Source organism: Lepisma saccharinum, chromosome 24 (genome assembly GCF_977018435.1).
Source record: "Lepisma saccharinum chromosome 24, izLepSacc3.1, whole genome shotgun sequence".
Lineage (NCBI taxonomy): Eukaryota > Metazoa > Arthropoda > Insecta > Zygentoma > Lepismatidae > Lepisma > Lepisma saccharinum.
In genome coordinates, this window is record NC_139252.1 from 25,084,442 (window position 1) to 25,110,066 (window position 25,625).

General features: G+C 37.4%; 1 protein-coding gene across 2 annotated transcripts in view; it reads left to right on the forward strand.

The window, feature by feature from the left end:
* The window catches only part of DhpD (guanine deaminase), a 68,535-nt gene that overhangs the window by 33,519 nt on the left and 9,391 nt on the right, over positions 1-25,625 (forward strand). For both annotated transcript variants that reach the window (XM_083111050.1, XM_083111049.1), the window contains exons 4-9: positions 2,870-3,041; positions 5,909-6,127; positions 12,872-12,979; positions 16,138-16,245; positions 19,138-19,303; positions 21,985-22,134. In XM_083111050.1, the coding sequence (XP_082967176.1) occupies positions 2,880-3,041; positions 5,909-6,127; positions 12,872-12,979; positions 16,138-16,245; positions 19,138-19,303; positions 21,985-22,134 (913 nt within the window). In that variant the 5' untranslated portion in view covers positions 2,870-2,879. The remainder of the gene's footprint in view (positions 1-2,869; positions 3,042-5,908; positions 6,128-12,871; positions 12,980-16,137; positions 16,246-19,137; positions 19,304-21,984; positions 22,135-25,625) is intronic.

Below are 25,625 nucleotides of genomic sequence, written 5' to 3' on the forward strand. Positions count from 1 at the left end.
ATATCCTGATCCTGTTGCTCTAATTGTGGTTCATATTTCTGTTTTTCCAATAATTCTCGCTGAAGGCGTCTAGTTAAGATTGGGCTACGTTTAAACTTGGGGGTGGAACTTGCAGCTGGACCGCTGACATCTAAATTAAAACTTGTAGTCCCTCGTGCTATATCTAATAATTGATCTAAAGTTTCGTCGAGTTCATCAGCAAGGTGAAAGCTCGACATCTATCATGGCACAAGTAAATTCTTCTCCCCCCCATTAATGCAAAAAAAAACTTTAAGCCCTATGTATTTTCAAAATTAATTTTGGCAAGGACATACCAAAAAAACTAAACAAATGAGCAAAATTTTGAGGGTGTGTTTGAATTTAAAACCATGTAACCAAATTTGGGGTGGGGTTGAATTTAAACTGGTTAAAATTTAACTGCAACTCTTTTCATTTTCTGAAAGAAAAAATGAAAAGGCCCGCAACTCTACCACGTGTCAAGCTATTGGGGTGGGTTTAAATTTAAACTGGCTAACAAACTCTTTTCATTCCTGTAAGAAATGAAAAGGCCCGCATCTCTCCACCACGTGTCATTCTATAGAATGAAGGGATCTGAACCAGTTAACTGATGGGGTGATGTAAACTACTCATCATTCATCCTCTTGATGAGACCACTCGTCATTGACATGACGAGTTATTGCTTGGCATGCGAAAGGTACAAATTACACAAAGGAATTAAACTACTGAAAAGACAATGGACACTCGTTGTGTTTTGTGAACCGTTGAACCTGTATCATGGCTGGGTGTAGGATAATTACCTGTCTAACTGAAGTCTCTGAGCTGAATGAAAATAGCGAAGTCCTCTGTAAGCTTCTCTCTAACTGTTGACCAAAGCGTGCTTCCATTATCGACCTCCTGCCTTGCTGACCTCCTCTCTCTACCAACTCAATTCCCAAAGTCCAGTCACTTCCCAGCTTGTCTCACCTCTATATTCCCTGGCCATCGAGCTCTTCCTCGATGCCGAATCGCCGAATCGTGTTTATTATAATTGCTACCATGCAAACCGCTGACACCATAACCAGAAGTGTTACCTGTTCCTGAAAGCTCAGGAGGTTTGCATGGCACAACACAATGCATTGTAAACATGCCTAAGAGGCTTGAGACAGCTGAGAAAAACAAGCCCTGGTCAACATGAAGCGTTCAGAGAGACTTAATAAAATAAACATACAATATTAGGGATTGTTACGATATGCATGAGAATTCTCAGAACCCCATATTCTAACATTGTGTCTGTTAACACAACCAGACAAGTGAAAACTTGCTTCATCTGAGAAAACAGTGGTCAATAGAAAAGTTGGGTCATTATCAATCTTGAGCAGAATGTCAATTGCAATATTTTGTCTTTGTGGGTTGTCATTTGGCTTAAGTTCTTGCAACAACTGCAACTTACATGCACACAAGCGTAATCGTTTATGTACCACATCGTGCACAGTTAACCTGGGAATTCCCAGCTGGTTGCTCGCTGTCCGTATTGACTTACGTGGACTACGTGTGAAACAATTTCTTATCGACTCCACATGCTCGTCTGACACTTGCAGTTTACCACGCCTGTGAGGTTTCATCACACTTCTTGTAGATAAAAATTGTTCCTTCCACACCTTGATGGTATTACGTGATGGAGGATCCTTCTGGTAAACGCGGCGAAAGTTTCGTTGCACTTGCACAACACTGTTTATCTCTGCATACCACCACATGCATTGCGATCTTTCGCATACCAACACCATTTTGGTTTCAGTGATACCAGCGCTGACGCCGCTAGTTGTACAAGTATGAACAATTGCGAAACGAAACTTGCAAATGTATACTTCCTTTGCAGTCCATTGTTAAAAACTAGCGTGGTTTGCAAAAAAAGTTATAACTGTTTTAAAACTGTCAGTCCCATTCCAGACACCCTGTACATTCTCATCCATATTGCGTGAAAAATTTAGCAACCTCTACCAATGGCTAGAGGCATGCATATTTCATTCTTGACGGAGACATGAAATAGCACCTGCAATGTTGAATTTTCATGTTTTTGAAAGTTGAGGGGTACATTTTTCATTGAACTGCAAAATTAACTTTTCAATATGAAATTTAGAGTTTATTTACCGAAACAACACTTTCTGATGTGAATTAACGTGTTAGTTATGCAAATCATGCAAAATTTATTAATCCTGCTATAAATATTTGAGAAGCAAAAATGGACTTTTGCACAGGAATAAACTTAATTCTCTGATAACTACATACAGTGGAACCCCGATTTTACATTATCTGATATTAGATTTTCCCACATTATGCATTCCATCTTGATGGTCCCAACATAGCCAAATGTTATAAAATTTTCCCCGATATTACATTTTCCTGCATTTTAGGTTTTTCCAGTTTGGTCCTCTGAAAAACGTAAAATCAAGGTTCCACTGTATATGTGCTTTTAGAAGGAAAATATTTTTTTTTGCGATGAGTGTAATTTTTAAATCAAATTTAGTTTAACACCAAAATGCTATTTCATATATGAGGGTCATTTGGAAAGTAACTTCCGTTTAGGTATAAAAGAAGCACCAGAACATTGTGAGAGTTTTTATTATATACAACTGAAAGAGACAACTTTAAGCTATGTTTCTACATAAGCACCGTTTCTGTTGAGACACTTATCATATTGGCGAACAATGTTTACAATACCCATGTCAAAGAAATTGCCGCCTGTGCTTTTATAGCCAAACGGAAGTTACTTTCCGAATGACCCTTGTACATACTGCTTTTGATTATGAAATATGCTTAGTTTTTGTACTGAAATCTAGATCTTTTATTCAACATAAATATGTGGGCCTACCAATGACTTTATTCATTACAGTGGTTTTCTGATGCCAGGTCTTGTAGATTGCCACATCCATGCACCACAGTTTCCAAATGCAGGACTTGGGTACAACACAGAGCTTCTTGGCTGGCTTAAAGCAACAACTTTTCCAACAGAGGCAAAATATTCTGATGTTAAATTTGCAAAGAAAGTATATCAGGCCATTGTAGTGAGTACTTCTTATTTCTTGAATTATTAGTGTTACGTATTTAGGAAATTATATAATTGCTATTGTATCTTAAAAATGATTACAAATGATTGGTTTCTTAGTAATACGAAGGTGTAGCATATTTATACCAGTTTTTTTTATTTTTTCAGAAAGGGGAGTAGGGGGAGGCATTATAATGCTTCAACCATTTTTGACAGGTTTGCATCAAACAGCAATGTTTGGATATCATGTAATGACACAAGTTAGAGTGTAAAAAGGTAAAGTGCTCCCCTGTGCATAGCACTACGCCATGAAGGCGTATAGGGTTGTGGAGGTAACGCCCCACACTTTCTTGATCCGGTCGTGAGTGGGGGTGATGTGATCAGCATCACGCCCCTGACCACCTTTACCCCCCAGGGTTTCCCCCAGGTACCCATGTTATTCGACGCTGGGTGGGCGCCGGGGCCGCTTCCATCGTTAGAAAAGTTCCCGGATTTGAACCGGCCGGGGATCGAACCCGGGACCTTTAGCATGGTAGTCAGACGCGTTACCGACTGTAATTATTTTAAAATAAAACTTAACTATATGAAATAGCTCAGTGGGGTACGCAAAGGGGGGGGGGTGACCAGGTTTAATCCCCCCTTGAGCTTTTGAAATATGAAAAATGCTGTGGAAAGAAAATTAAAATTACCAATTTATCAAAGTCAAAGATCTGCAACAATACTACTACTACTACTACTACTACTACTACTACTACTAATAATAATAATAATAAATTGATTTATTATTCCCGTGCAGAAAGACACAGCATTCCAAACACAAGTGTCTTTATTAGTGAATGCCTTGAAAATGAACATGAGTTATTGAAAATAAAATATGAGGGCAACTATGATTTAAAAGGAAAAAGAAGTTGTTTTGTATCTCAGCTGTAACAATGTTCAATAAACATGTATTTTCTTTTGTGTGAACAAAGAATTAACTAAAGAAAATTCTTGTTTCGTTTTAAGCGGCTAATGCAGACAAAGGCTAGGCTGACAAGAATACGCAGTCACCAGTCCACCTTCCCATTGTTTACGTGGCACATTTGAATTTCTGAATTCGAACGACAATAAGTGTAACTATTGTAAAATATTTTATTGGTAAGAGCAGCAAGACAATCCAAATGTGAATTATCGTGCATGTGCATGGTGGAATTTGAGAGTGGCATTGGCACATTTCTCATAAATCTTTACAGTGTCGTTTGGGTTGCGTTGATATGTCTAAACAATCTATAAGTTCAATATAGATTGAAGTTCCGTAAAGTTCAATTTTGCAATTTTTGTGCAAAAAAACATGCAATGACTCTGGCGAGAATTGTCAAAATTACCTGCTTTGTCGCAGTGTTTCGACGTTATTGCGAACATTCTTCCTGGTACTGATTTTGCATCCCCTTGTGAACTCTCAAGTGATGCTGAATCTACATCCAAATCACTAAATAATGTTGAAGAAGTGCTTTTGTGAAAATGTAAAAGTAGAAGTGATAAATGTGTTGGAATGTCTTTAAACTTACTTTTGAACGCAAGAATGGACTTAATGGAATATAACAGCATGTATCCCACATCGCGCCTCATCATCCTGGGTGAGTTCCATAGGTAAAGGTAATGTAAATTTCCCCGTACATATGTCACCATGCAATGAAGGAACATGTAGGGATGGGCCACCCACACATTCTCGATCTTGGCCATTTTTGAGGTGATGTGATCAGCACCATGCTCCAGCAGTCTTTACACCCAGGGTTGCTTTCAGGTGGAATTCCGGGAATCGAACGAGGATGTCCCGTGTGGTTGTCATGTCAGATGCCCTACTGACTACACCACCGTGGCTCTTTGGATGAGTTCCATACTTTGATTATTTCAATTTGTTTTATTTTATTTGGTTGTTTTTATGGATTTTCTTCACATCTATCATACACAAATATCTGTTGACTAGACAATTATTTCTTAACAAAGAAACAAAAAAAAATGCTCCTAGAATATGTTAAAAATCGAATGACTAGTAAATAATTTTGTTCTGTTGTTTTCATTAGTAACAGCAGCTGCATTAATAGTATTATTAGTAGTAATTAAATTAATTAATTAATTATTAGTATTATTAATTAATTAATTATGAGCTTTATTAATTAATTAAAGTTTTTCGACATTCTTTGCCAATGCTATAACACTGAACTATTAGGCCAATTTCTGATTTCTTTTGTAAATTTTATTAGTTTTCATTTTAAGTCTTCTTTATGCATAGATAAGCTAATCAAGACTGGACCAGAGTTTAAAGTGGGATCCAAACCACTTTATATGCCCTTCACTGGATATTGAACCCGGACTCCTTGATTACAATGCAATTACATTAGCACTGCAATCAGGGAGGCCTGTCTTCCTTGGAGTTCTATCTCTTGGAAGTTCTTTTTTGCTTCCATCAGTTGCAATTTAACTATACTTTTAAACATAAGCACAAAGGTCTAATTTGTGGAAATTGTGAATAAAAGTTACAGCTCCTTGATACTTTTCAATAAGCTGTAGTTTTTTTTCTACAGATAAAAATTTATTTAATGAAAATATGAAATGCTGTGAAATTATGTGAATTTTTGTAAGTAGTAGGGTTCAAATTAATGGGGGGACTGCTAGTGAGGGGAAAAGTATTCCCCCCAAATAATGATAGGATAATTCATTGACTAGCATAGTATTAACTTGCCTAGAGCTGTAGCTATTTGAGGTTATATTGTTGTTAATGAGTGGTAACTTCAAATAGCTACTGCTGTAGTCAAGTGGCTATTATGCTAGTCAATCAATGAAGTGGTGAATAACTGCTAGTGTCAACTGACTTATGGGCCACCCTGTTTATCTTTATTTCCGCAGAGAACAACACTACTCAATGGCACTACCACTGCTTGTTACTTTGCAACTATTCACAAAGAAGCAGCACTACTTTTGGCCGACACAACCATAAAGATGGGCCAGAGAGCCTTCATAGGAAAAGTCAACATGAATATAAACTCACCTCCAGAATTAACGGAATCTACCAAGGAATCATTGCAGAAAACAGAGGAATTTATAGTTCAAGTGCAGCAGAAAAATGTAAGTATACTCCTGGCAGTGTTGGATGACAGGTAAAATTTTAAATATGCAGCATAAATACAAGTCCTCATGGATGATTTATCAGTATTAATTACCTTGTAAATGTTCTAAAGTGATATAGTACGATAATCTTTATCAACTTACGAACAAGTGAAGTAAGTAAGTGCTTCCTCATGTTCTCTAACATTGATGTTTTCTTGCTATCACCGCGAACGTGAACAATCCACACATGAAATCACTAATGCTGTAGTAGGTGCCGCCTCAGTGGACAAACTCTTTAAGTATCGCTACTGAGGATTCCAGGTTGGAGACCTAGTCTGGAATTTGGTCTTCCTTTTGAGTGCCTTTTCATCACTTCCATGTAATTGCCATTCATCCTCATTTTCATGATTAGTTAAAAGTGACAGAAAATTTATACATCGCAGGGTGGCTACTCAACGGGATTTCTGCATGAATTTTTCTCCATAGACATGTAAAAGTGCAACTTCTATTAATCCAAATCTCAATGAATTTACATGTATTTATGAATGCCATGAGGCATTTCTTTCACATTTCAGCTTTTATTTTTATCGAGGAAGGAAAAACAGAATTCTCTCTATGCATTCACTTTGTTAGATTGTTCTGCGAAGGACACTGACAGACTGAAGATAAGATACCTTGCTTGAAGTTGATTAGTTAAGTTTGAGTTTAAAATTCTTGTACAATTAACTTTTTTTTTCTTTCTTTTGTAGATTAGTACGAGGGTAAATCAAAAAGTAAAGGCAATTTTTTAATAACATCTTTATTTCCACACAAGAAGAACTACACATATCACTTTTCCACATATGCCCCCTGCACGGCAATGCACTTTTGGTATCATGCAATCAGCTTCTGTATTCTGTCTGCAAAGAAGAATTGGTTGCTCACGAAGCCACGTCAGCACCGCATGCTGGACCTCGTCATCTGACCTGATCCGATGACCACGCAGCACCTCCTTCAAAGGGCCGAAGATGTGGTAATCTGATGTTGCCAGATCAGGGCTGTTTGGAGGATGGGGAAGCAACTCAAAGCCAAGCCTGTGCACAGTGTGTACTGTTGCCCTTGTTGTACGAGGGTGGTTTGAAAAGTTCTCGGAATGGAGTAGAAAGAAACGACTTACAACAGTGATTTTTTTTTATTTTTCAATGTAGTCTCCCTGTACACTAATGCACTTGGTCCAGCGATGTTCCAATGCCTTGATCCCATCTCGAAAATTAGATTCCTCCAGGCCTGTGAAATACGTGTCAACTTCGGCTATTAGTTCTTCCTTTGAAGAGAATCTCCTTCCACCGAGGAAACTTTTGAGTTTGGGGAAAAGATGGAAGTCTGAGGGAGCCAAATCAGGCGAATAAGGCGGATGTGGTAACAATTCGTAACCAAGTTCATGAATTTTTGCCATGGCAACGACACTTGTGTGAGGGCGTGCATTGTCCTGATGCAAGATGATTTTCTTTCTTGCCAAACCTGGCCTCTTTTCCCGTATCTTATGCTTTAGTTGGTCGAGGAGATTAGCGTAGTATTGTCCCGTAATTGTTTGACCAGTGGGAAGATAATTGATCAACAGAATCCCTTTCGCATCCCAAAACACTGACGCCATTACCTTTCCGGCCGACCGTATTGCCTTTGCTTTCTTTGGTGGTGGTGAATCAACATGTTTTCACTGCTTTGACTGTTGTTTTGTCTCTGGGGTATAGTAGTGGACCCACGTTTCATCTGTCGTCACAAACCGGCGCAAAAAATCTGTTTGGTTTCTCTTAAAACGAGTCAAACATTGTTCGGAAATGTCCACTCTGATGCGTTTATGGTCCTGTGTTAGAAGTCGTGGCACCCATCTTGCAGATAATTTTCTCATATCAAATTCAACTGTTAAAATGTGATATGCCCATTCGGATGACATTCCTATAGCTTCAGCAATTTCACGCACTTTCAGTCGGCGATCCTCCATGACCAATTTATGCACTTTTTCAATAATTTCTGGGGTAGTAGCACATTTTGGGTGACCACTATGTGGATCATCTTCTAAGCTGTCCCGACCAAATTTAAACTCGTTTGTCCACTTTGCAACAGTTGAATATGAAGGAGCAGAGTCCCCCAGTGTGTTCAGAAAATCGGCATGAATTTCCTTTGCTTTCATACCTTTTTTTACGAAGTACTTAATCACCGCTCGAATCTCGATTTTTTCCATCTTCACAAAGCACTGCACGGGAACAACTACAAAGTGACGTCCGCACCACAGATCTCTACCCAGAACACTGACGCGCTACGTGTTTATTAATAAAGGATGGCCTATTACTATGCGGGAACCTCGTTGTCCTAGCACTGACATCTGGTGGTGATTCCGAGAACTTTTCAAACCACCCTCATATGAGGCCTGGCATTACGGTGTGCTGTTCCTCGATGGTGCATTCGTTTAGTGGTACGTCCATACCTGTGACTTTTTTGGTCCATGACACTGAATGGGACAGTGATGGATACTCCTTCCATGTCACTCCAAGTTTACACGTGGTGACGTCGGACACACCCAGTCTTCGTTTATTCTTGCAAAAAAACAAAATTGCCTTTAGTTTTTGATTTACCCTTGTATATCCTATAACATTAGGGACTTATGTTTGTTTATGTATTTTGAGCCTGAGTATGTGAAATGGCAAATGTAAACTCTGCACCTTAAATTAAATATTTTAAATATATATACCGTTTAATTGAATTGAATTAGAATTTTTGGATACATTGGAATCACACGGACTCTTTATATTGTTATTACTTTTGTGTGCATATGTATGTGTGTGGGTGGTAAAAGGCTGTAACAACTGATTCTGCATTTGTTAGTCAGACACCCTTCCTAAATGAACCACATCGGTTCCTTTGGTTGGTGTATACAAATGTTGTTATTCTCCTTTTACTTTCATACTTAATATTTGCATGCAAACAGCAACTTACTCACTGGAATCTTCAGCCAATATTATATTAACTTTGTCAAAAATACACACACACCCTTTTACAACAAAACTATCATCTCTCAACTCTTTGAGTTCTGCATTTTACTTTATTTATCTCTGTTCTATTAAATAATTTACAATAGGGATGGCCCGATACCGATGAAGTACCGATATAAAATTTACCGATCCAATATAAAATTAGAAATGGTCCTTGAAGAACCTGAAAGGTTCATTGACCTCCTTAATAAATTGTTTCAAGGTGACTGCAGGGCAAAAGAAGTTGCATATTTAGACATTTTCATTTTTAGAAAGTAGAGCAGGGAGATTTTCCATAAAAAATACAACAAAATGGCAGAATTTTGCACTAATTTATCAGATATTTATTGATATATCGGATCGGTAAAATAATCGGTAATTTTACCGATAAACTGATACATCGATATGCCTATATCGGCTGATACCGATAGAGTACCGATTAATCAGTCCCATCCCTAATTTACAATATGTTACCAAGTAATATGTTAAGTATAATTATTAGTTACATTTTTTACTAGAACAATATGGGAAAAATAATGCATGAACTTTATTTTTAATTGACATTATAAATTAATACTGAGAACATTTTGTTATGTCTTGTACTATAGTGTATATCTTCATAATCATTTTATCAAGATATTGAAGATATTTTTCCACTCAGGGTCATGGAAATAAAAGTGATTGTCTAAATATGTTCTATCAAAACAGAAGAAGCATAACCAACAGGTTTCTTCATAATTTTAATTTGATCTTTTATGACGACATCACGTACGACATAATTTGTGTAACCGAGCCGTGGTTAGAAGCATCAGTGCATGGCAGTGAAATTCTTGGTGAATCTAACGATGTGTTTAGAGGGGATCAACAGGACATGTACATGGAATGTGCAAATCACTGTGGCAGTGTGAAAACTGCCGTGTAGGCAGAACTGGGAGCAAGACGGTTAACCTCGATCGAAACAGACATGGAAATCGTGTGGACAGAAATACAGGGTGGGGCAGCGTTCGTAGTACATTTTAACTTGTGTAGTACAATGATGTAATGCAATCTATGCACGCCAAGGCAGCAGCGTGCAGTTGTGTAGGAGGTGCCATTGTGTGTGGTTGTGTTTGGTTGCTTGTCATGGAAGGGTGGAGTGCTGAGCAGCATGCCTTAGTTTTCGAAACGTTTTTTTAAAAAAATAATGACACTATTGTTGCTACGCAGCGAATATTCAGGTGACATTTCAACTGTGGATGGCAAGGGAAAGTGCCAGTTTAACGAACCATTCCCAGGTGGGTCAATTCCTATCGAGCAACAGCCTCTGCATGTAATCAGAAGCCTGGAGGGAGCGAAAGAACTGTGCGTACACCGGATGTGATTGAAAACATTCGTGCTGCAGTTCTTCGAAGCCCAAAATGATCTGCACGGCGACATTCTCAAGCGTTGGGTATTTCCTGGCATTCCTTCAGATGGGTTTTACACCAGGATCTCCAGTTTCACCCATATAAACTCCAAATAGTGCAGGAAATTAAGCCGCGGGATGTTACTCAAACTGAACGTTTTTGCAGAACCATGTGCCAACTCCTGCAGGAAAGTCTACAGATGACACACCTTACTTATGTCGAATGAGGCACATTTTGAGTTATGTGGTGCTGTTAATAAACAAAATCTGCGTTACTGGAGTGATGTGAATCCGCACCTACTCCATGTTAAGTCAATGTTTGGTGTGGTGTAGTGTCATTTGGTAATTAGGGATGATGAACGTGGATATTGAGAACACTGCATACACGGCCCGAATATGCATGGCATTTTTGCGATGGAACTTTTCCCGAAGGTTAATTTCTCACTTTGGTGACATCTCTTGGCCTCCTCGTTCCCCCAATCTCTCATGTGTCGATTTTTTCTTGTGGGCGTACCTGAAACAGCAAGTCTTCGCAATGCGCTCTGCCACCTTGGGTGAATTGAAGGACCGCATCAGAGCTGCTGTCACCCAGATCTCTCGAGATATGCTACGACATGTGATGGACAGCTTCCAACGCAGCAGTGGGGCTGCCATTTGTAGGGGATCATCTTCAAGCATTGAATGGTACAAACAGACTTCAATACCTTACATAGTAAATGGCATTCCTGTGTCTTGTATTAAAATAGCAATAAATACTGTACCAGCAGTTGTTCGCTTATGGTGTGCTTTTCAAAATGTACTATGAACGCTGCCCCATCCTGTACAACTAAAGGCAAGCAAGGAACTATTCTTAGGGAACGTGTATATTCCACCCCCCCCCTCCTTCCCTTCAGGATTTGTGAGTTGACCTCGATATGCACGAAGGAATCCAATATCAACAAGTGTTTTCTGAATTTTGTATCTGAAACAGGTTTATATCAAAACGTCCCCTTTCCAACTCGTAATGATTGCTTTCTAGATCTATTGTTTACAAGCTCAGCTGACATAGTTCTAAGTGTCAGGCCCGGTGAAGCAGGAGTGTTGTCGGATCACACAGCATTAGAGTGTAGTATCTCCATTTCCCGAAGCACCAGGAATGCCAACTTCTCTAGTAAACAATCTTAGGCTCAGCATAAAGCAAACGTGAATGAAATCAGGGACGAATTAAATCACGTAGCATGTGACGTGATGCAATTCTGTGATGATGCTAATGATATATGTGAAAGATTTTATGAACTCCTGTTCGGTGTAATAGACGAAACAGTTCCTAGAAAGCGAAACAATTCCTGGCGTGGTTTGACAAAGAACTCATACAAGCGCTGAAGGTTAAGGAGCGAGCGCACAAAAAATGGAAGGTGTCGAAACTAATGTGTGATTTTGTTGAGTTCTCCGCGCATAGGTCAGCTTTAAAAAAAAATGCATAAAATAAAGTACAGGGAATATTTAAGCAACTTGGACGAGCAAATAGAAATAAATTCTAAATTAATTTGGGGTTATATAAGGGACAAGTCACGCTCGACGAGAACACCATCGCATTCATTTTGTGGTGATGGAAGTGACATGTGAGCTCTTTTCTGACTACTTTGCTAGTTTTATGTTCATGCTGATAATGATATATCAATCACAGAGCGGGAAGACATTTATTCGAACAATATACCACAACTTTGTGTAACTAATAAGGAAGTTAACGCAAAACTTCATAACCTAAGTAAGTGGAAATCGACGGGATCTGTCCTAATACCTCCACATTTCATTTCCGCTTGGGCCAGTGAACGCTCATATCCCTTAACAATGCTGCACAGAAAAATTTTAGAAAGCGATATCTATCCTCTGAGATGGAAAAGTGAGTGAAGTTTTTGTTTGAAGTCCATTTTATGCACAGAGAGGCTAATTGGGACTGATGAATATAAACTTGAATAACTTATAGAAATGTGTATATTAGTATAGATAATATTTACTAAATATATATTTGTTTCAAATCGACAACTATTAATATAATAGAGCACCAATATTTTCATATCGTGTTCTGTCATTTATTTTTCCCCAACTTTTCCATTCAGTGCCATTTTTGTCAGCAACTGAGGCCACTCCCATGGTTTTCCATCTATGGCTCTTTTTGTTGGTAGAAAAGCATTATAGGATCGCCAATGTAACAATTACTGATTAATGAAAATCAATAGTATAATATTTTTAAGATGGTGTAGGTAAAAATCATTCAGAACATACAACACAGTTTTTATTTTTAAATTTCATAAATTGTTTTATTTAATTTTTCGTAAGCAAGTCTTTACTCTGTACGTTAATTTATATCTGCTTTATATTATTTTGCAGAGTCCTTTAGTAAAACCAATTCTGACTCCTAGATTTGCACTGTCATGTGATATGGAACTCATGAAGGGCCTAGGGGATCTTGCAACAAAGTATAATGTCCATGTACAGGTATGTTAAAAGTTCTGCTTTATATTCAGTTATTCTCATTCCAGATTTCAATGTTGTGAGTTAACAATTAACACAATTGAATAATTTTTCATTCGATTAATGATGTAGAATACTCTTGTAACATGTACAGAGTGCACTTACCAGACGAATGGTAGATTGTTAAAAATAGGAATGTACCGGTAAGAAAATTTGCTGATTCTGATGAAGGAGCTACTAATGTGAAATTTACCAATAACCAATATTGTACTGATTCGATGTAAAGTTGCAAATGGTCCTTGAAGAACGTACCCATTTAATATTCTCCTTAATTAATGTTTGTAACCAGATGACCGCAATGGGCTTCATTTGCAAAATAATCTGCATGTGCATTTAGACATTTATTTTACAAAACCGGTGCAGGAACTCATATATGTTTGTAAACAAATGGCAGAATTTTACACTAAATTAGATGCTATTTATAGATATATTGGATTGGCAAAACAAGGTAGTAATCCACTTCTGCCCATACACGCCCCAGCATATCACCAGTAACAGTTAGGATACTCTCCGTTATTCTTCTTCCAGAGTAGTAACATCTGGAACAGGAGTGCAGTAAACACAATCTTTGACATACCCCCAGAAGAAGAAATGCAAGGGTGCGATATCAGGAGAGTGTGGAGGCCAGGAAATAGGTCCATCACAGCCTATCCACCTGCCGGGGAAATGCCTATCCAGAAGACCTCGAACATCCTTTGACCAATGGGTGGGGGGGGGGAGGTGCCCCATCTTGTTGAAAAATTATGGTTGGCTGGAATTCCTCCATTGTTCTATTGCATGTAGTTTCCGAGATATGTTTTTTTTGTAATGGTACCGGGACTTTATGAACACCACAGTATTTTACACCAAGATTTAGTAATGTGTCTTTTTAAGTAGGTGCACCTAACAGATAACAAAAACAAAAATGGACACATGCCACATGTACTCTTAAGTTCTGGGTTCATATTCATCAATTTTATTGTTCATCCTCATCATTATGATTGCGTTAACTAGTGATTTTATACAGTGCATTTTGGCTCCAATCCCATTGACTTTATACATATTTATAAATGCCCTGTTCCACAGTTTAGTTTTTATTTTTATCGAGGAAGGAGAAAAAAACTGTTGGAAAATGAAACAGAATTCTCTCAATCCCTTTACTTTGTTAGCGTCCTTTGCAGAACAGTCTATCTGACAGATGGAAGGTTAGTGTAAGATAACATATCTTGAAGCTGATTAATTCAATTTGAGTTTTAAACTCTTATACAATTAACAATTTTTCATACATGAGTATATCCTGTAATATTTGTGACTTGTGTTTGTAGAAGTATTTCAAGTCTGAGTATGCCAAGTGGCAACTCCACACCTTATATTAAATATTTTAAATATATACCGTTTAATTGATTGATTGATTGATTTGGTGGTTTATGTCCACTTTATGCACAGTAAGGCTAATCGGGACTGGACCTACAGTTTAAAGTGGGATACGATCCACTATGTGCCTCCACCGGGCATCGAACCAGGGATCCCTTGATTACAAACCGTTTAATTGAATTGTATTAAAATTTTTAGATACATTGTGATGACGCAGATCCTTTATATTGTTAATATGTTTGTGTGTGGGTGGTAAGAGGTGGTAATACACAAGGTTGAAAACAGAGGAAACATCTGCTTGTACCCTTGAATTTTTGGAAAGTTCACCTTGAAAACTAGGAATAGTACTTGAATTTTTATCGTGGTCGTAGAATGGACAACAATCAACTTTTTCCATATATTTATAAGAAATTATATGGAAAGCTCTCTTGTATGGACTTCCTCATGTGTTTGAAGATTAGTCGTAACTTCTTCCACATGTGTATAATAATTCGGTGTGTGTTTCACAAAAAATTACTTTATTTTTCTATCAATTTTGATAACTCACTCTCACCATTTACAAAGGTTATTGATTGGCATTCATTAAATTTTGTAAGAGATCAAGTATAACAAAGTATATGACCATTTTTGTCCATAGTTCTCATTTTTCGATTTTAGGCTGGTTACTAGTTGCCACTTATGTTATATATTGTTTTTTTTTGTTTTTTTTTTTTGTAGTTCTTAATTTTCTTTAAAATTGGTTTCCTCATTTGGTGGAGCTGTCCTTGGGCTGTTGCGAAAGATTTCAAAGGTTTCTTTTATAACAGTTTTTTTCTTGCTTTTGTTGTTGTTGTTGTTGTTGTGTACACTTGTATAAAATATGGACATTGATGGCATTACGTCATGATGCCTTGATGTGTTGGAAACATCTAGATTCTGGTGTTTGTTTTTGTGTGTTCCTTTTAATTGCTTAACATTCTCTCCTAGATGATTGTTGGAATTGCATTCTACATCATAGCACTTGCGTTATTCATTTTCTCCACAAAATATCTGCTGACCTGGTGGACCAGTTAGCACAGCACACTGCAATGCCAGGGACCCCAGCTTTGAATCCTGGCCTGGACATGGGTGTACCTTCTGCGTGCCCCTTCATCAATTTTATGTCATTTCTCATACTCATTGTCATGATAGTGGCAGAAAATTGACGTAAAATAACCTAATTTGAAGAAGTGTTTTTGAGTTACCAGCCAGGTGAAGTCAGGCCAGCAATGTATGCATTCCAAACATTGGAAGCCAACACCGACTTTACCTGGCAGGTAACCCGAGAACACTTACAATTCCTAACCTGATTCATTTCACAAAATATCTTTTCTGTCTTCAAAATCCTTGTCCTATTTTCAATACTGAATGCCTGTAAGGATCATGTTTGGTTGTCTGTGCTGGAGTGATAAGAGAAATGCTATCCATTTCATTTGTGAAATGAATACCTGCTCTAGTGATAACTATATATTTGGTCTTTACACCAATTCTTCATGGTGAGCAATGATGCCAGCCCATGAAACAAAACACACACACACACACAGAAAGAGAGAGAGGGGTGTGTGTGTGTATCAGTGAGTGAGAGAGAGTTACATAGTTGCAATTGCAATATTATTTTTTTCCTTACTGAGATGCAGATGGCAGTATATAGTCTGTGCATTCACCTTTTAGAAATTAATGTGCTGTTTTTCTATGTTGCTAAATGGCTTACTGTACACTGCTTAATTTACACTTTAATTTCTCTTTCACAGACTCACCTTGCTGAAAACAAAGGAGAAGTTAAAGAAGTTGCCAAGACATATCCTGAATATGAGAATTACACAGCTGTATATGATGCTGCTGGTCTTCTTACAAGCAAGGTAGGTAGTAAACACAGAGTAATGGTATTTTAGCAATTGTTTTCTATGTTAATCTCCCATGTTCAGTTTATTTTCTACAATGGTATAGGACTTGCAAAACTAAGTAGATTACTTTTAATTCATCCAAAAAATGTAAAAACATTATGATGATACTGATACTCATATGTTACTGACATGAATGATACTCACAAAATGTATAAACATGAAAAATATGAATTAAAACTCACAGTGACAAAGTTGTAAAGATAATTATTTTTTGTCTTCACTCAAAGGTCCCCAGAAGCATTACTTCCTGTAAATGCAGTTTGTTCAGTGCGCGAAGTAAGGCGACGCACTGGAGTGAGTCTTAGTCATACTCGGGTGTTATGAGTTCGTATGTGGTCAACAGTTCAGTGACGTTTTAACACTCTTGGTGGTCTGGTGAAGTGTTGTGTGTCGACATTTCAGTGATTTTTACAAGTGGTTCATGAGATGATTAATACATCCTAATCTGTAAGTCTTCAGACATCACAATGGATCGCAAGATAATTAGTAGTGGGGAGAGAAGAACTATTTTAAGAATGTTCGAATATTTAAAGGAAAAGAACCCTGGACGTAGTCAATCATTCATTGTTAGTGAACTTTGTAAGTTGGCTGGTGTCAGTAGGCGTACATTCTTTAGATTAAGAAATGAAAGTAAGCAAGACTCAATCGTTACACCCTGGAAAAAAAAGAGTAACTGGACTAAAATATAAATCCAGCAGGGAAGTGAAATATAATGATTTCATTCGCAGGTCCATAAGATGCAAATTTCATGCATTTCTGTTTAGAAATGTTCCCGCAACAATTCAATCTGTGATGAAGGAAGTTAACAACGATAAAGATTTACCAAATTTTACATATTCGACTTTCTACCGTTTTCTGCAAGAAATGAGGTTTGAATTCAAAAAGCGAGGAAATAAGGCTTGAAAGAAACTAAATTATACTTTGGCGACATTCATATTTACAAAAAATGAGACAATTTAGGAATGAGGGACGGGACATTGTTTACTTAGATGAAAGTTCGATAAACGTAGGGCATACTGTGTATAAAGTTTGGAAGGAAAAACAATAGCAACACCCAAGGATGCTTTTCTGGCCGGGTTGTCTACAGGTCTGAAAGGCCCTACCGCTCGGGGACCATGGTTTATGTTGTTGCACTCCGGTGGTAAGATGGGGTTTGTACAGGCAGCGAAACAAGTATTTTTTAGCAAAAAAAAATTCTGTCGACTACCATGACAAAATGGACAGTGTTAGGTTTGAACAGTGATTCAAAGATGAACTATTACCTAACATTGAACCAGGAACAGTAATTGTTATGGACAATGCATCCTATCACTGTAGAAACAAGAAAGTATTCCCACCTCAAAAAACCGTAAGGAAGATATTAAGGCATGGCTAACATCAAAAATGTACCCTATTCTGACGATTCTCTTAAAAGAGAATTACTCAGAATTGTAAATTCTATGCGAGAGAGATTGAATATTAATATTGTGGACTCGATTGCAGAAGAGCATGGGGCAGTTGTTTGTAGGTTGCCTCCATACCATTGTGAAATTAATCCAATTGAAATGATAAAAGAACATGTTGGACGACATAACATTAGTTTTAAGGTGAAGGAAATGGAACGTTAGATAGACAGCGCATTTGAAAAAGTCAGCCAGGAGCAATGGTGTAATTACTGTAGGCACGTCGAAGGGGTTGAAAACAATATGTGGAAAGCGGATCAACTGCAGGATGACATTCAACCTCTAATCGTTAGGTTAAAGAACAGTTCTTCCAGCAGTGACAAGACAAGTTCTGATGACGGCAGCAGTGAACAGTCCGAAGACTCACAGATGGAGGGTGTTGAACAACTGTCCGATTAAGGTAACACTTATTATATAACATTTGCGTTAGAAACTGTATTACTGTATTAACACATTAGATAAATGAATGTTACTTTATGAAATAGATTAATTATGCTTGCATTTCATAAGTCTCTCCCCATACTTCGTTAACTCTGGTTAATAATAACAACAATAATAATCATGGAAAACTAACAACTATAACAAATGTAACAACAACTGCGCGGTAATCCCGGCCGGCGATAAGAGCTAGCGCACCTTAAATGGCAACACCGCACAGTTTCCCCATAAGAGCCATTGTGCCTTCACGATGTGAAAACTACAATAGTGATGTAAATGTGCATGAACAATGTAAAGTAGCGCTATTGGTTGCAGTTGGCCATAAAACCACCATACAAGTTCTGTCAGAGGTAGTTGAGATGGGAACCAAGAATTCTATCAAAGAGCAGAAATGGATCACAATGGTTTGGAGTTGTCTGCCTCATGCACTGTGGAAACTCAAGTGTCCCAAATACCACACATAAGTAGCAAACATCCCATCTTGAATGGCAACAAACCTTCAAGTTCAAAGACACAAAACAGTAATTGTTCCATTTCATTTTTCACATCATGGGAGAGATTAATCGGTACTCCATCGGTATCAGCTGATATAGGCATATTGATAGCCAGTTTTTCGTAAAATTATCAATTATTTTACTGATCCGATATATCTATAAATATCTTATAATTTAATGCAATATTCTGCCATTTTGTTTTAATTTTTATGGAATAATCTCCATGCACTAGTGTTTTAAAAAAGTAAATGTCGGAATATGCAACTTCTTTTGCACTACAGTCACCTTGAAACACACATTTATTATTACGTTCAATTATCCATTCAGGTTCCTCAAGGACCATGTGGAATTTTATATCGGATTGGTAGAATATCGGTATTGGTATTGGTACCGGTAAATTTTATATCGGAAATATATCTGTATCAGTCAAAATTTCACATCAACCCATTCCTAATTTGTATGTTATTTTGCAGACAGTGATGGCTCATTCAATTTATCTGAGTGAAGCTGAAGTGGAAATGCTACATAATAGAGGGACCAGTATAGCTCATTGCCCCAATTCAAACACTACCCTTAAAAGTGGAATCATGGACGTAAGGAATCACCTGAATCATAATGTTAAAGTTGGTCTTGGTACAGGTAAATATGTTTCCACTATCTGAACTGTACAGAATGTTTTATTTCTTATAATACACAACAAACACCGAACGCCTGTGAAAATTTGACACAAAAAAAACTGTCTTAGACCTTGATTGTTTTTATAACAGGTAACATTTTGGACCTCCCCGATGGCACTGTGGTTGCGTCGTAGCCTTGTAATCAAGGGGTCCCAGGTTCGATACCCGGTGTAGGCACATAGTGGTTCGGATCCCACTTTAAACTGTAGGTCCAGTCCCAATTAGCCTTACTGTACATAAAGTGGACTTAAAACACCAAATCAATCAATCAAACGGGTAACATTCCACAGACTTCTTACTTCCATCATTATACCCCAATGAAGTTGGAAGAAAAAGCTGTTGTGTGGATTATACAGGTTGTCATTTTAATGGCACGGAAAGGTATAGAGGACATTAAAAACAAAAACTTTTCTCAGTAAAATTTGTGTTGGCACTACATATTTTGGCACTGTTTTGCAGCCTGTATGCTGGCAACCCAACACAACATTTGATCGTATCTGTGACATATCTTCCAGTTGTGAACCTGCACATGCCAGTGTTGCAAGAAACACACATATTCTATAAAAAATTACATACTACCAACACATTGTGTGTTGTAAAACTTAGTGAGGAATGCATCAGATTTAGTCTCTCAGCCTGCATGCCATTTATTTGCAAATCTCGTTGTCACGTTGACATCTACATATTAGCATCCACTTGTCCTTCTGATACTGGTTGTCTGTGACACCCTAAGCTGTTGACAAAATACTGAGAAAGGTTATAATTTCTGTTTTAAAGTTTTTCAGACATTTCACAACAGATCATCCCTCTCCACGGTAAATGAAAATTTAGAAAGAACGTCAACACTAGAATGACTGGATTATGCAGCATTTATAATGATCTGGAAGTCCCAAGCCAAACAAGAGATGGTATGGACAAAGAAAACACTGTTATTTGGCAGCTAAAATACTGAATCTTCTTCCTGCTACTATTAAAACATAAGTCCTGATTTTCACATATTCTGCAAGCCCACATCTTACACTATTATCTGTTGTTAACTTTTCCTATTCCTTACATTGTCCCATTTGAACTATACAGGGTAATTATAAATATTCATCGGGGTTGAAAGGGCTGCATTAAAAAGTATGTATCACATGATGTGCTGCCATCTGTCGGCAAGCACCAAGGTCACAAATATGAGAAATTAAACTTTCAGATGTGTTCTTTTGTTTCATGATTAGCACACACATATTATATTAATAGTTTTGGAAACATTTCATTTTAAAACCCGATGAATCATTTATAATTACCCTGTATTTTGGTGATTTGTGTATTTATTTTTCCTCCATCCTTGCCAAGCCCTTCTTCCATCTCTCTGTATTGTTTACCTATATTTGTATCTTGATTATTTGCATAAAGCATTTTCAAGTCAATATTTTTGTTACTTGTACTTTTATATTGCATTATACGAGGGTAAAAAAATAAGGTAACTTTATTCCACAGGCAGATAAATTGATGCACAGTAGTACGGCACTGATACACATTACTTTTCAACATAGTCGCTATGTTTGTCCAACAATTTATTCCAACGGTACACCAAGGCATCAATGCCAGCATAGAAAAATCTGCGTGAAGTCCCTGAAGCAATGTCATGACAGCTTGCTAAACTTTTGTATTGCTTGTGAATCGCCTACCACCCAGGTGGATCTTCAATGGTCCGAAGAGATGGAAATCACTGGATGCCAGGTCGGGGTTGTAGGGAATTTGGAAATATAATAGTGGAACTATTAATGTACAAATGATACGAAAGAGATACCTCTGTGAAACTTTTACAGCCCTTTGATGTAGTCACCAGCATTGTGTACAACCCGTTGCCAGCGATGTGGAAGTCATGGTATTTCTGTAGCAGTGCCTGTTCTGTTGATGGTTTGAATGGAGCGCTCTACTGCCTGAAGAATCTCTGGAATAGTTCGGAAGCTTCATCTTAGGGATCAAATCAGTCACAGGGGCTGGCAGATGCTCTACCAGCCCCATCGAGCTAACTAATCAGCTACAGGTTGCGCTACATGTGCCCGAGCATTGTCCTGCAAAATGATGGGAGGATTCAGCAGTAAGTGTCCCCCTTTTCTTTCGCAACACAGATTGCAGCTAATGTTCCAAAAATGAACAGTAATACTGCATATTGACTGTGTGTCCTGGAGAAACGGTGAGAATCACCAGAACTTTCACATTAGTAGGGTTCTGACTACACAACTTTAGACCAACTCCAACGATACTGTATTCCTCTAGTCACTGCGCATGCTTCTAATGTTGGAAGGAAGAGTCAATTTACTGGGAGGTCTCCCTGATGGCGGAGTGGTTGCATCATCACCTTGTAATCAAGGGGTCCCAGATTCGATACCTTGTGGATGCACATAGTGGTTTGGGTCCTACTTTAAACCGTAGGTCCAGTCCTGATTAACCTTACTGCGCATAAATTCGATTAAAAACACCAACTCAATCAATCAATCATTTACTGGGAGGTAGCTTAGGTATCACATGTGGTATAAGTGAGAAGCATCGGTTACGTTTCTTGGCATATATATAGCATTGTTGCCACTATTATATATATTATATACTGCAGTGTTGCCATATATATAAAGAAAATGTTTATTATATTTATAGATGTGTCTGGAGGTTATAGTCCATCAATTCTCGATGCAATGAGGCATGCATTAGGATCATCGCTAAATTTATCCTTTACAAAAGGAGACAGCTATGTTCCTCTTGATTATCATGAGGCTTTCTACTTGGCAACTCTTGGAGGGGCTAAAGGTAATGCTATTCTTCATCAACTTCCTTATTCTGAAATATTTCAGATATATTTGCTTAAACAAATATTAACATCAATGCATATTTTTGTATTGTTTTTAATAACTGCATATATATATTTTGATTTATTATTTTGGTATGTTTCTCATTTAATGTTGCTTTTCAGCCACTTTTGGCTTTGTGATGATGAGAATAAATGACGATATGATTAGATGATATTCATGAAGAGACAGTCACCAAGAAAAACAATTCCCTAGGCCAGCACTCAGATCTGGAACCTTGGTGGCAAGATTATGAGGACATAACCATTAGATGAAATTTTGATTTACACTCAAATGAATACAGTACTTTCTTTGGTTTTCCTAATCTGAAAACATTTGATATTACTACTTTTTTTAACATATTTTTTATGGATATTCCGGGTACATACATTTTTTCATTAAATATTGAAATTAGAATTTACTGTAGAGTGGATGTTCACTTTCACTTGTCTTTAAGTCAAATAACATTTTATGTTTTTAGAAGCTAAATGAGTACTGGGTACATGTGAAAATACTTCAACAAAAAAGTATTATAGGAAAATGGTTGTTACATAACCACTAGATGAAATATTGATTTACACTCGAATGAATACAGTACTTTCTTTGGTTTTCCTAGTCTGAAAACATTTGATATTACTACTTTTTTTAACATATTTTATATATTTTTTATGGATATTCCGGGTACATACATTTTTAATTAAATATTGAAATTAAAATTTACTGTAGAGTAGACGTTCACTTTCACTTGTCCTTAAGTCAAATAACATTTTATGTTTTTAGAAGCTAAATGAGTGCTGGGTACGTGTGAAACTACTTCAACAAAAAAAGTATTATAGGAAATGGTTGTTATCAATGATACATTAAAGTATAAACACTTCCTGCCCCATGTACCTTAAAATTAAGTGAACATCATCATTTGTTAGCATTTTTATTAGTTACATTGATACACAATTTGTTCAAGCTCCTGCAATGACTAAAGCTGGGGGGGGGGGGGTTCCTTAATACTAATTAGGACTAACCCGTCATTTTGACGGGTATAATTTTTCCTTGCAGTATTTTTCACTGCTAGTATTCCGAGAGTGAAACAACTCCTGTGTTCCTTTATTTCTGTTACTTTCACATCATTGTTCCTACAGTAACTATATATATATTCCAACCTGACCATCTCCGATTTTTATGAAATTTGGGGAGTTGAAACTATGCATGGAACTTAGTAACTATGAAAATTTTTAGTCTCGTGCATCTTGTAATTGTTAAATTATTCAAGGTCAAAGTTAGCAGAAATTGTACTTTTTGAGCCTGCTTAGCTATACTAAATGTGCTGTAACTCCGCCACTATTTTGCCTAGGAAGCTCAAATATAGCTTATTGTACAGGGAATTGAACAAGCTTTCCAGTGATATATAACAAGCCTGCCTTTCGAGAAAAATATAATTTTGTCACGTGACCTTGACTTCTGACCTTGAATATCTCAAAGCATGTCATCACCAAAAATCGTGAAAAAAATATATTTGGTCCCTCATTCCATACTCTAAAACATATCAAAAAATCATTCTGGGACTGCAATGGGATCAGAAGATACAAAATGATATGTTTAACTATGTGACTGATAAAAGCCTCATTACATGAACTATGACGAGTCAAAAGTCCGTTAACACCCCCTACAAAATTTAAAGGAGTTATCCTGGTCATGAAAGAAATAGGTTAGGCACAGGGAGATCTCTAGCTGTGTGTGTCAAGCGCAGGTCCGGCATATTGTTGACCGCCATATTGAATTCAACGCAAACATTTCAAAGGAAAGGGGGTGATGTGATATATCAAATCAGGCTAGAATTTCACAAGAAATGAAGCTGCGAAGGTTTTTCCAACTTATTTTTAGGCAGCAAAACGTTATACGCATATCTTTCACTTATGATATATGCACATTATAGTGTTGTCAATATTCCTGTGAGCACACTCGCTGACGTCTCTCACACACATAGAACATTTGGCAATGTAGCAGGTGCAACATCATCGCAAGCAGCAACTATGCCTTCTCTCAGATGGTCAATATCAGGGACTTTTAGTGCATGCACCATTCTCTTCAAATGTTTCTGAAGGTAAAAGTCCTCCTAAGATGTTAGATCTGGGGAATGTGCAGGCCTTTTAATAGTCCGCATCTGCCCATCAATCTACCTAGAAATTTACCATGAAGAATGTTCACATAGTGTGGTCACACACTGTCCTGTTTCAAAACTCTGGAAAAGTGCCATACCCCGTAAGCAAGGATGAAAAACCTGTTCACTTAACATAATACATGCAAGAAGCCCTCACCATTTAAGGTTCCGTTGTTGAATATGGACCAACCATTCCCATTCTCCATACACTATACCACATCATTAGCTTACCAGCAACAACCATTTGGCTGAGATCTGTCTACTGTAGATTATCAAATCACAGGTATTGCATATAATTTTTATTAACTTTACCGGGAACATAAAAATTAGCATCGTCACAGAAGAATTTTTCATTCCAAAGGAAGTGTCACGTAATTGTTTGAGATACTTTTCCCAATATTCTCCACTATTCAAGTATTTGGTGAATGTTGCTGATTAAAATCATACGCAATGGTGCATATACTTCTTTCTGTCCCAAGATGTTAGCGTGATCTCTAAGAGTTCCTCTCTTCAAAAGTCAAGGTCACGTGACAAAATTATATTTTTATTGAAAGGTGGGCTTGTATATCACTGGAAAGCTTGTTCAATTCTCTGTACAATAAGCTTTGTTTGAGCTTCCTAGGCAAAATAGTGGCGGAGTTACAGCACATTTAGTATAGCTAAGCGGGCTCAAAAAGAGTAATTTCTGCTAACTTTGACCTTGAATAATTTAACAATTACAAGACGTACAAGACTAAAAATTTTAATAGTTACTAAGTTCCATGCATTGTTTCAACTCCCCAAATTTCATGAAAATCGGAGATGGTCAGGTTGGAGGCTGTGTTGCTTTCGCATGGAATGACTCGTATGTTTCTTTCATTGGTGGGAACTTTTGAAAAATATAATTTCCTTATTCTATCACAAAATTAGAAATACACGAACACTCACTTGGAAAGGAAGAAACATCGATCTGCCAACACTCCGATATATTGTCATCATCTTGCACATATTCATCTGAAGGGGCTCCCTGATGGTGCAGAGGTAGCATCGTCACCTTGTAATCAAGGGGTCTCGGGTTTGATACCAGATGGAGGCACATAGTGGGTTCCGATTCCACTTTAAACTGTAGGTTTTGTCCAAATTAGCCTTACTGTGCACAAAGTGGACTTAAAACACCAACTCACACAAACAAAAAAATCTTCGTCTGAAGAATATTTTGTAGAGAAGCTCTTAGGTGGTACGAGGGGAAATCGAAAAGTCTTTGCACCTAATTTTTTTCTAGCTTGTTATAAGTGTTATTACAAAAGCGAGATATACGA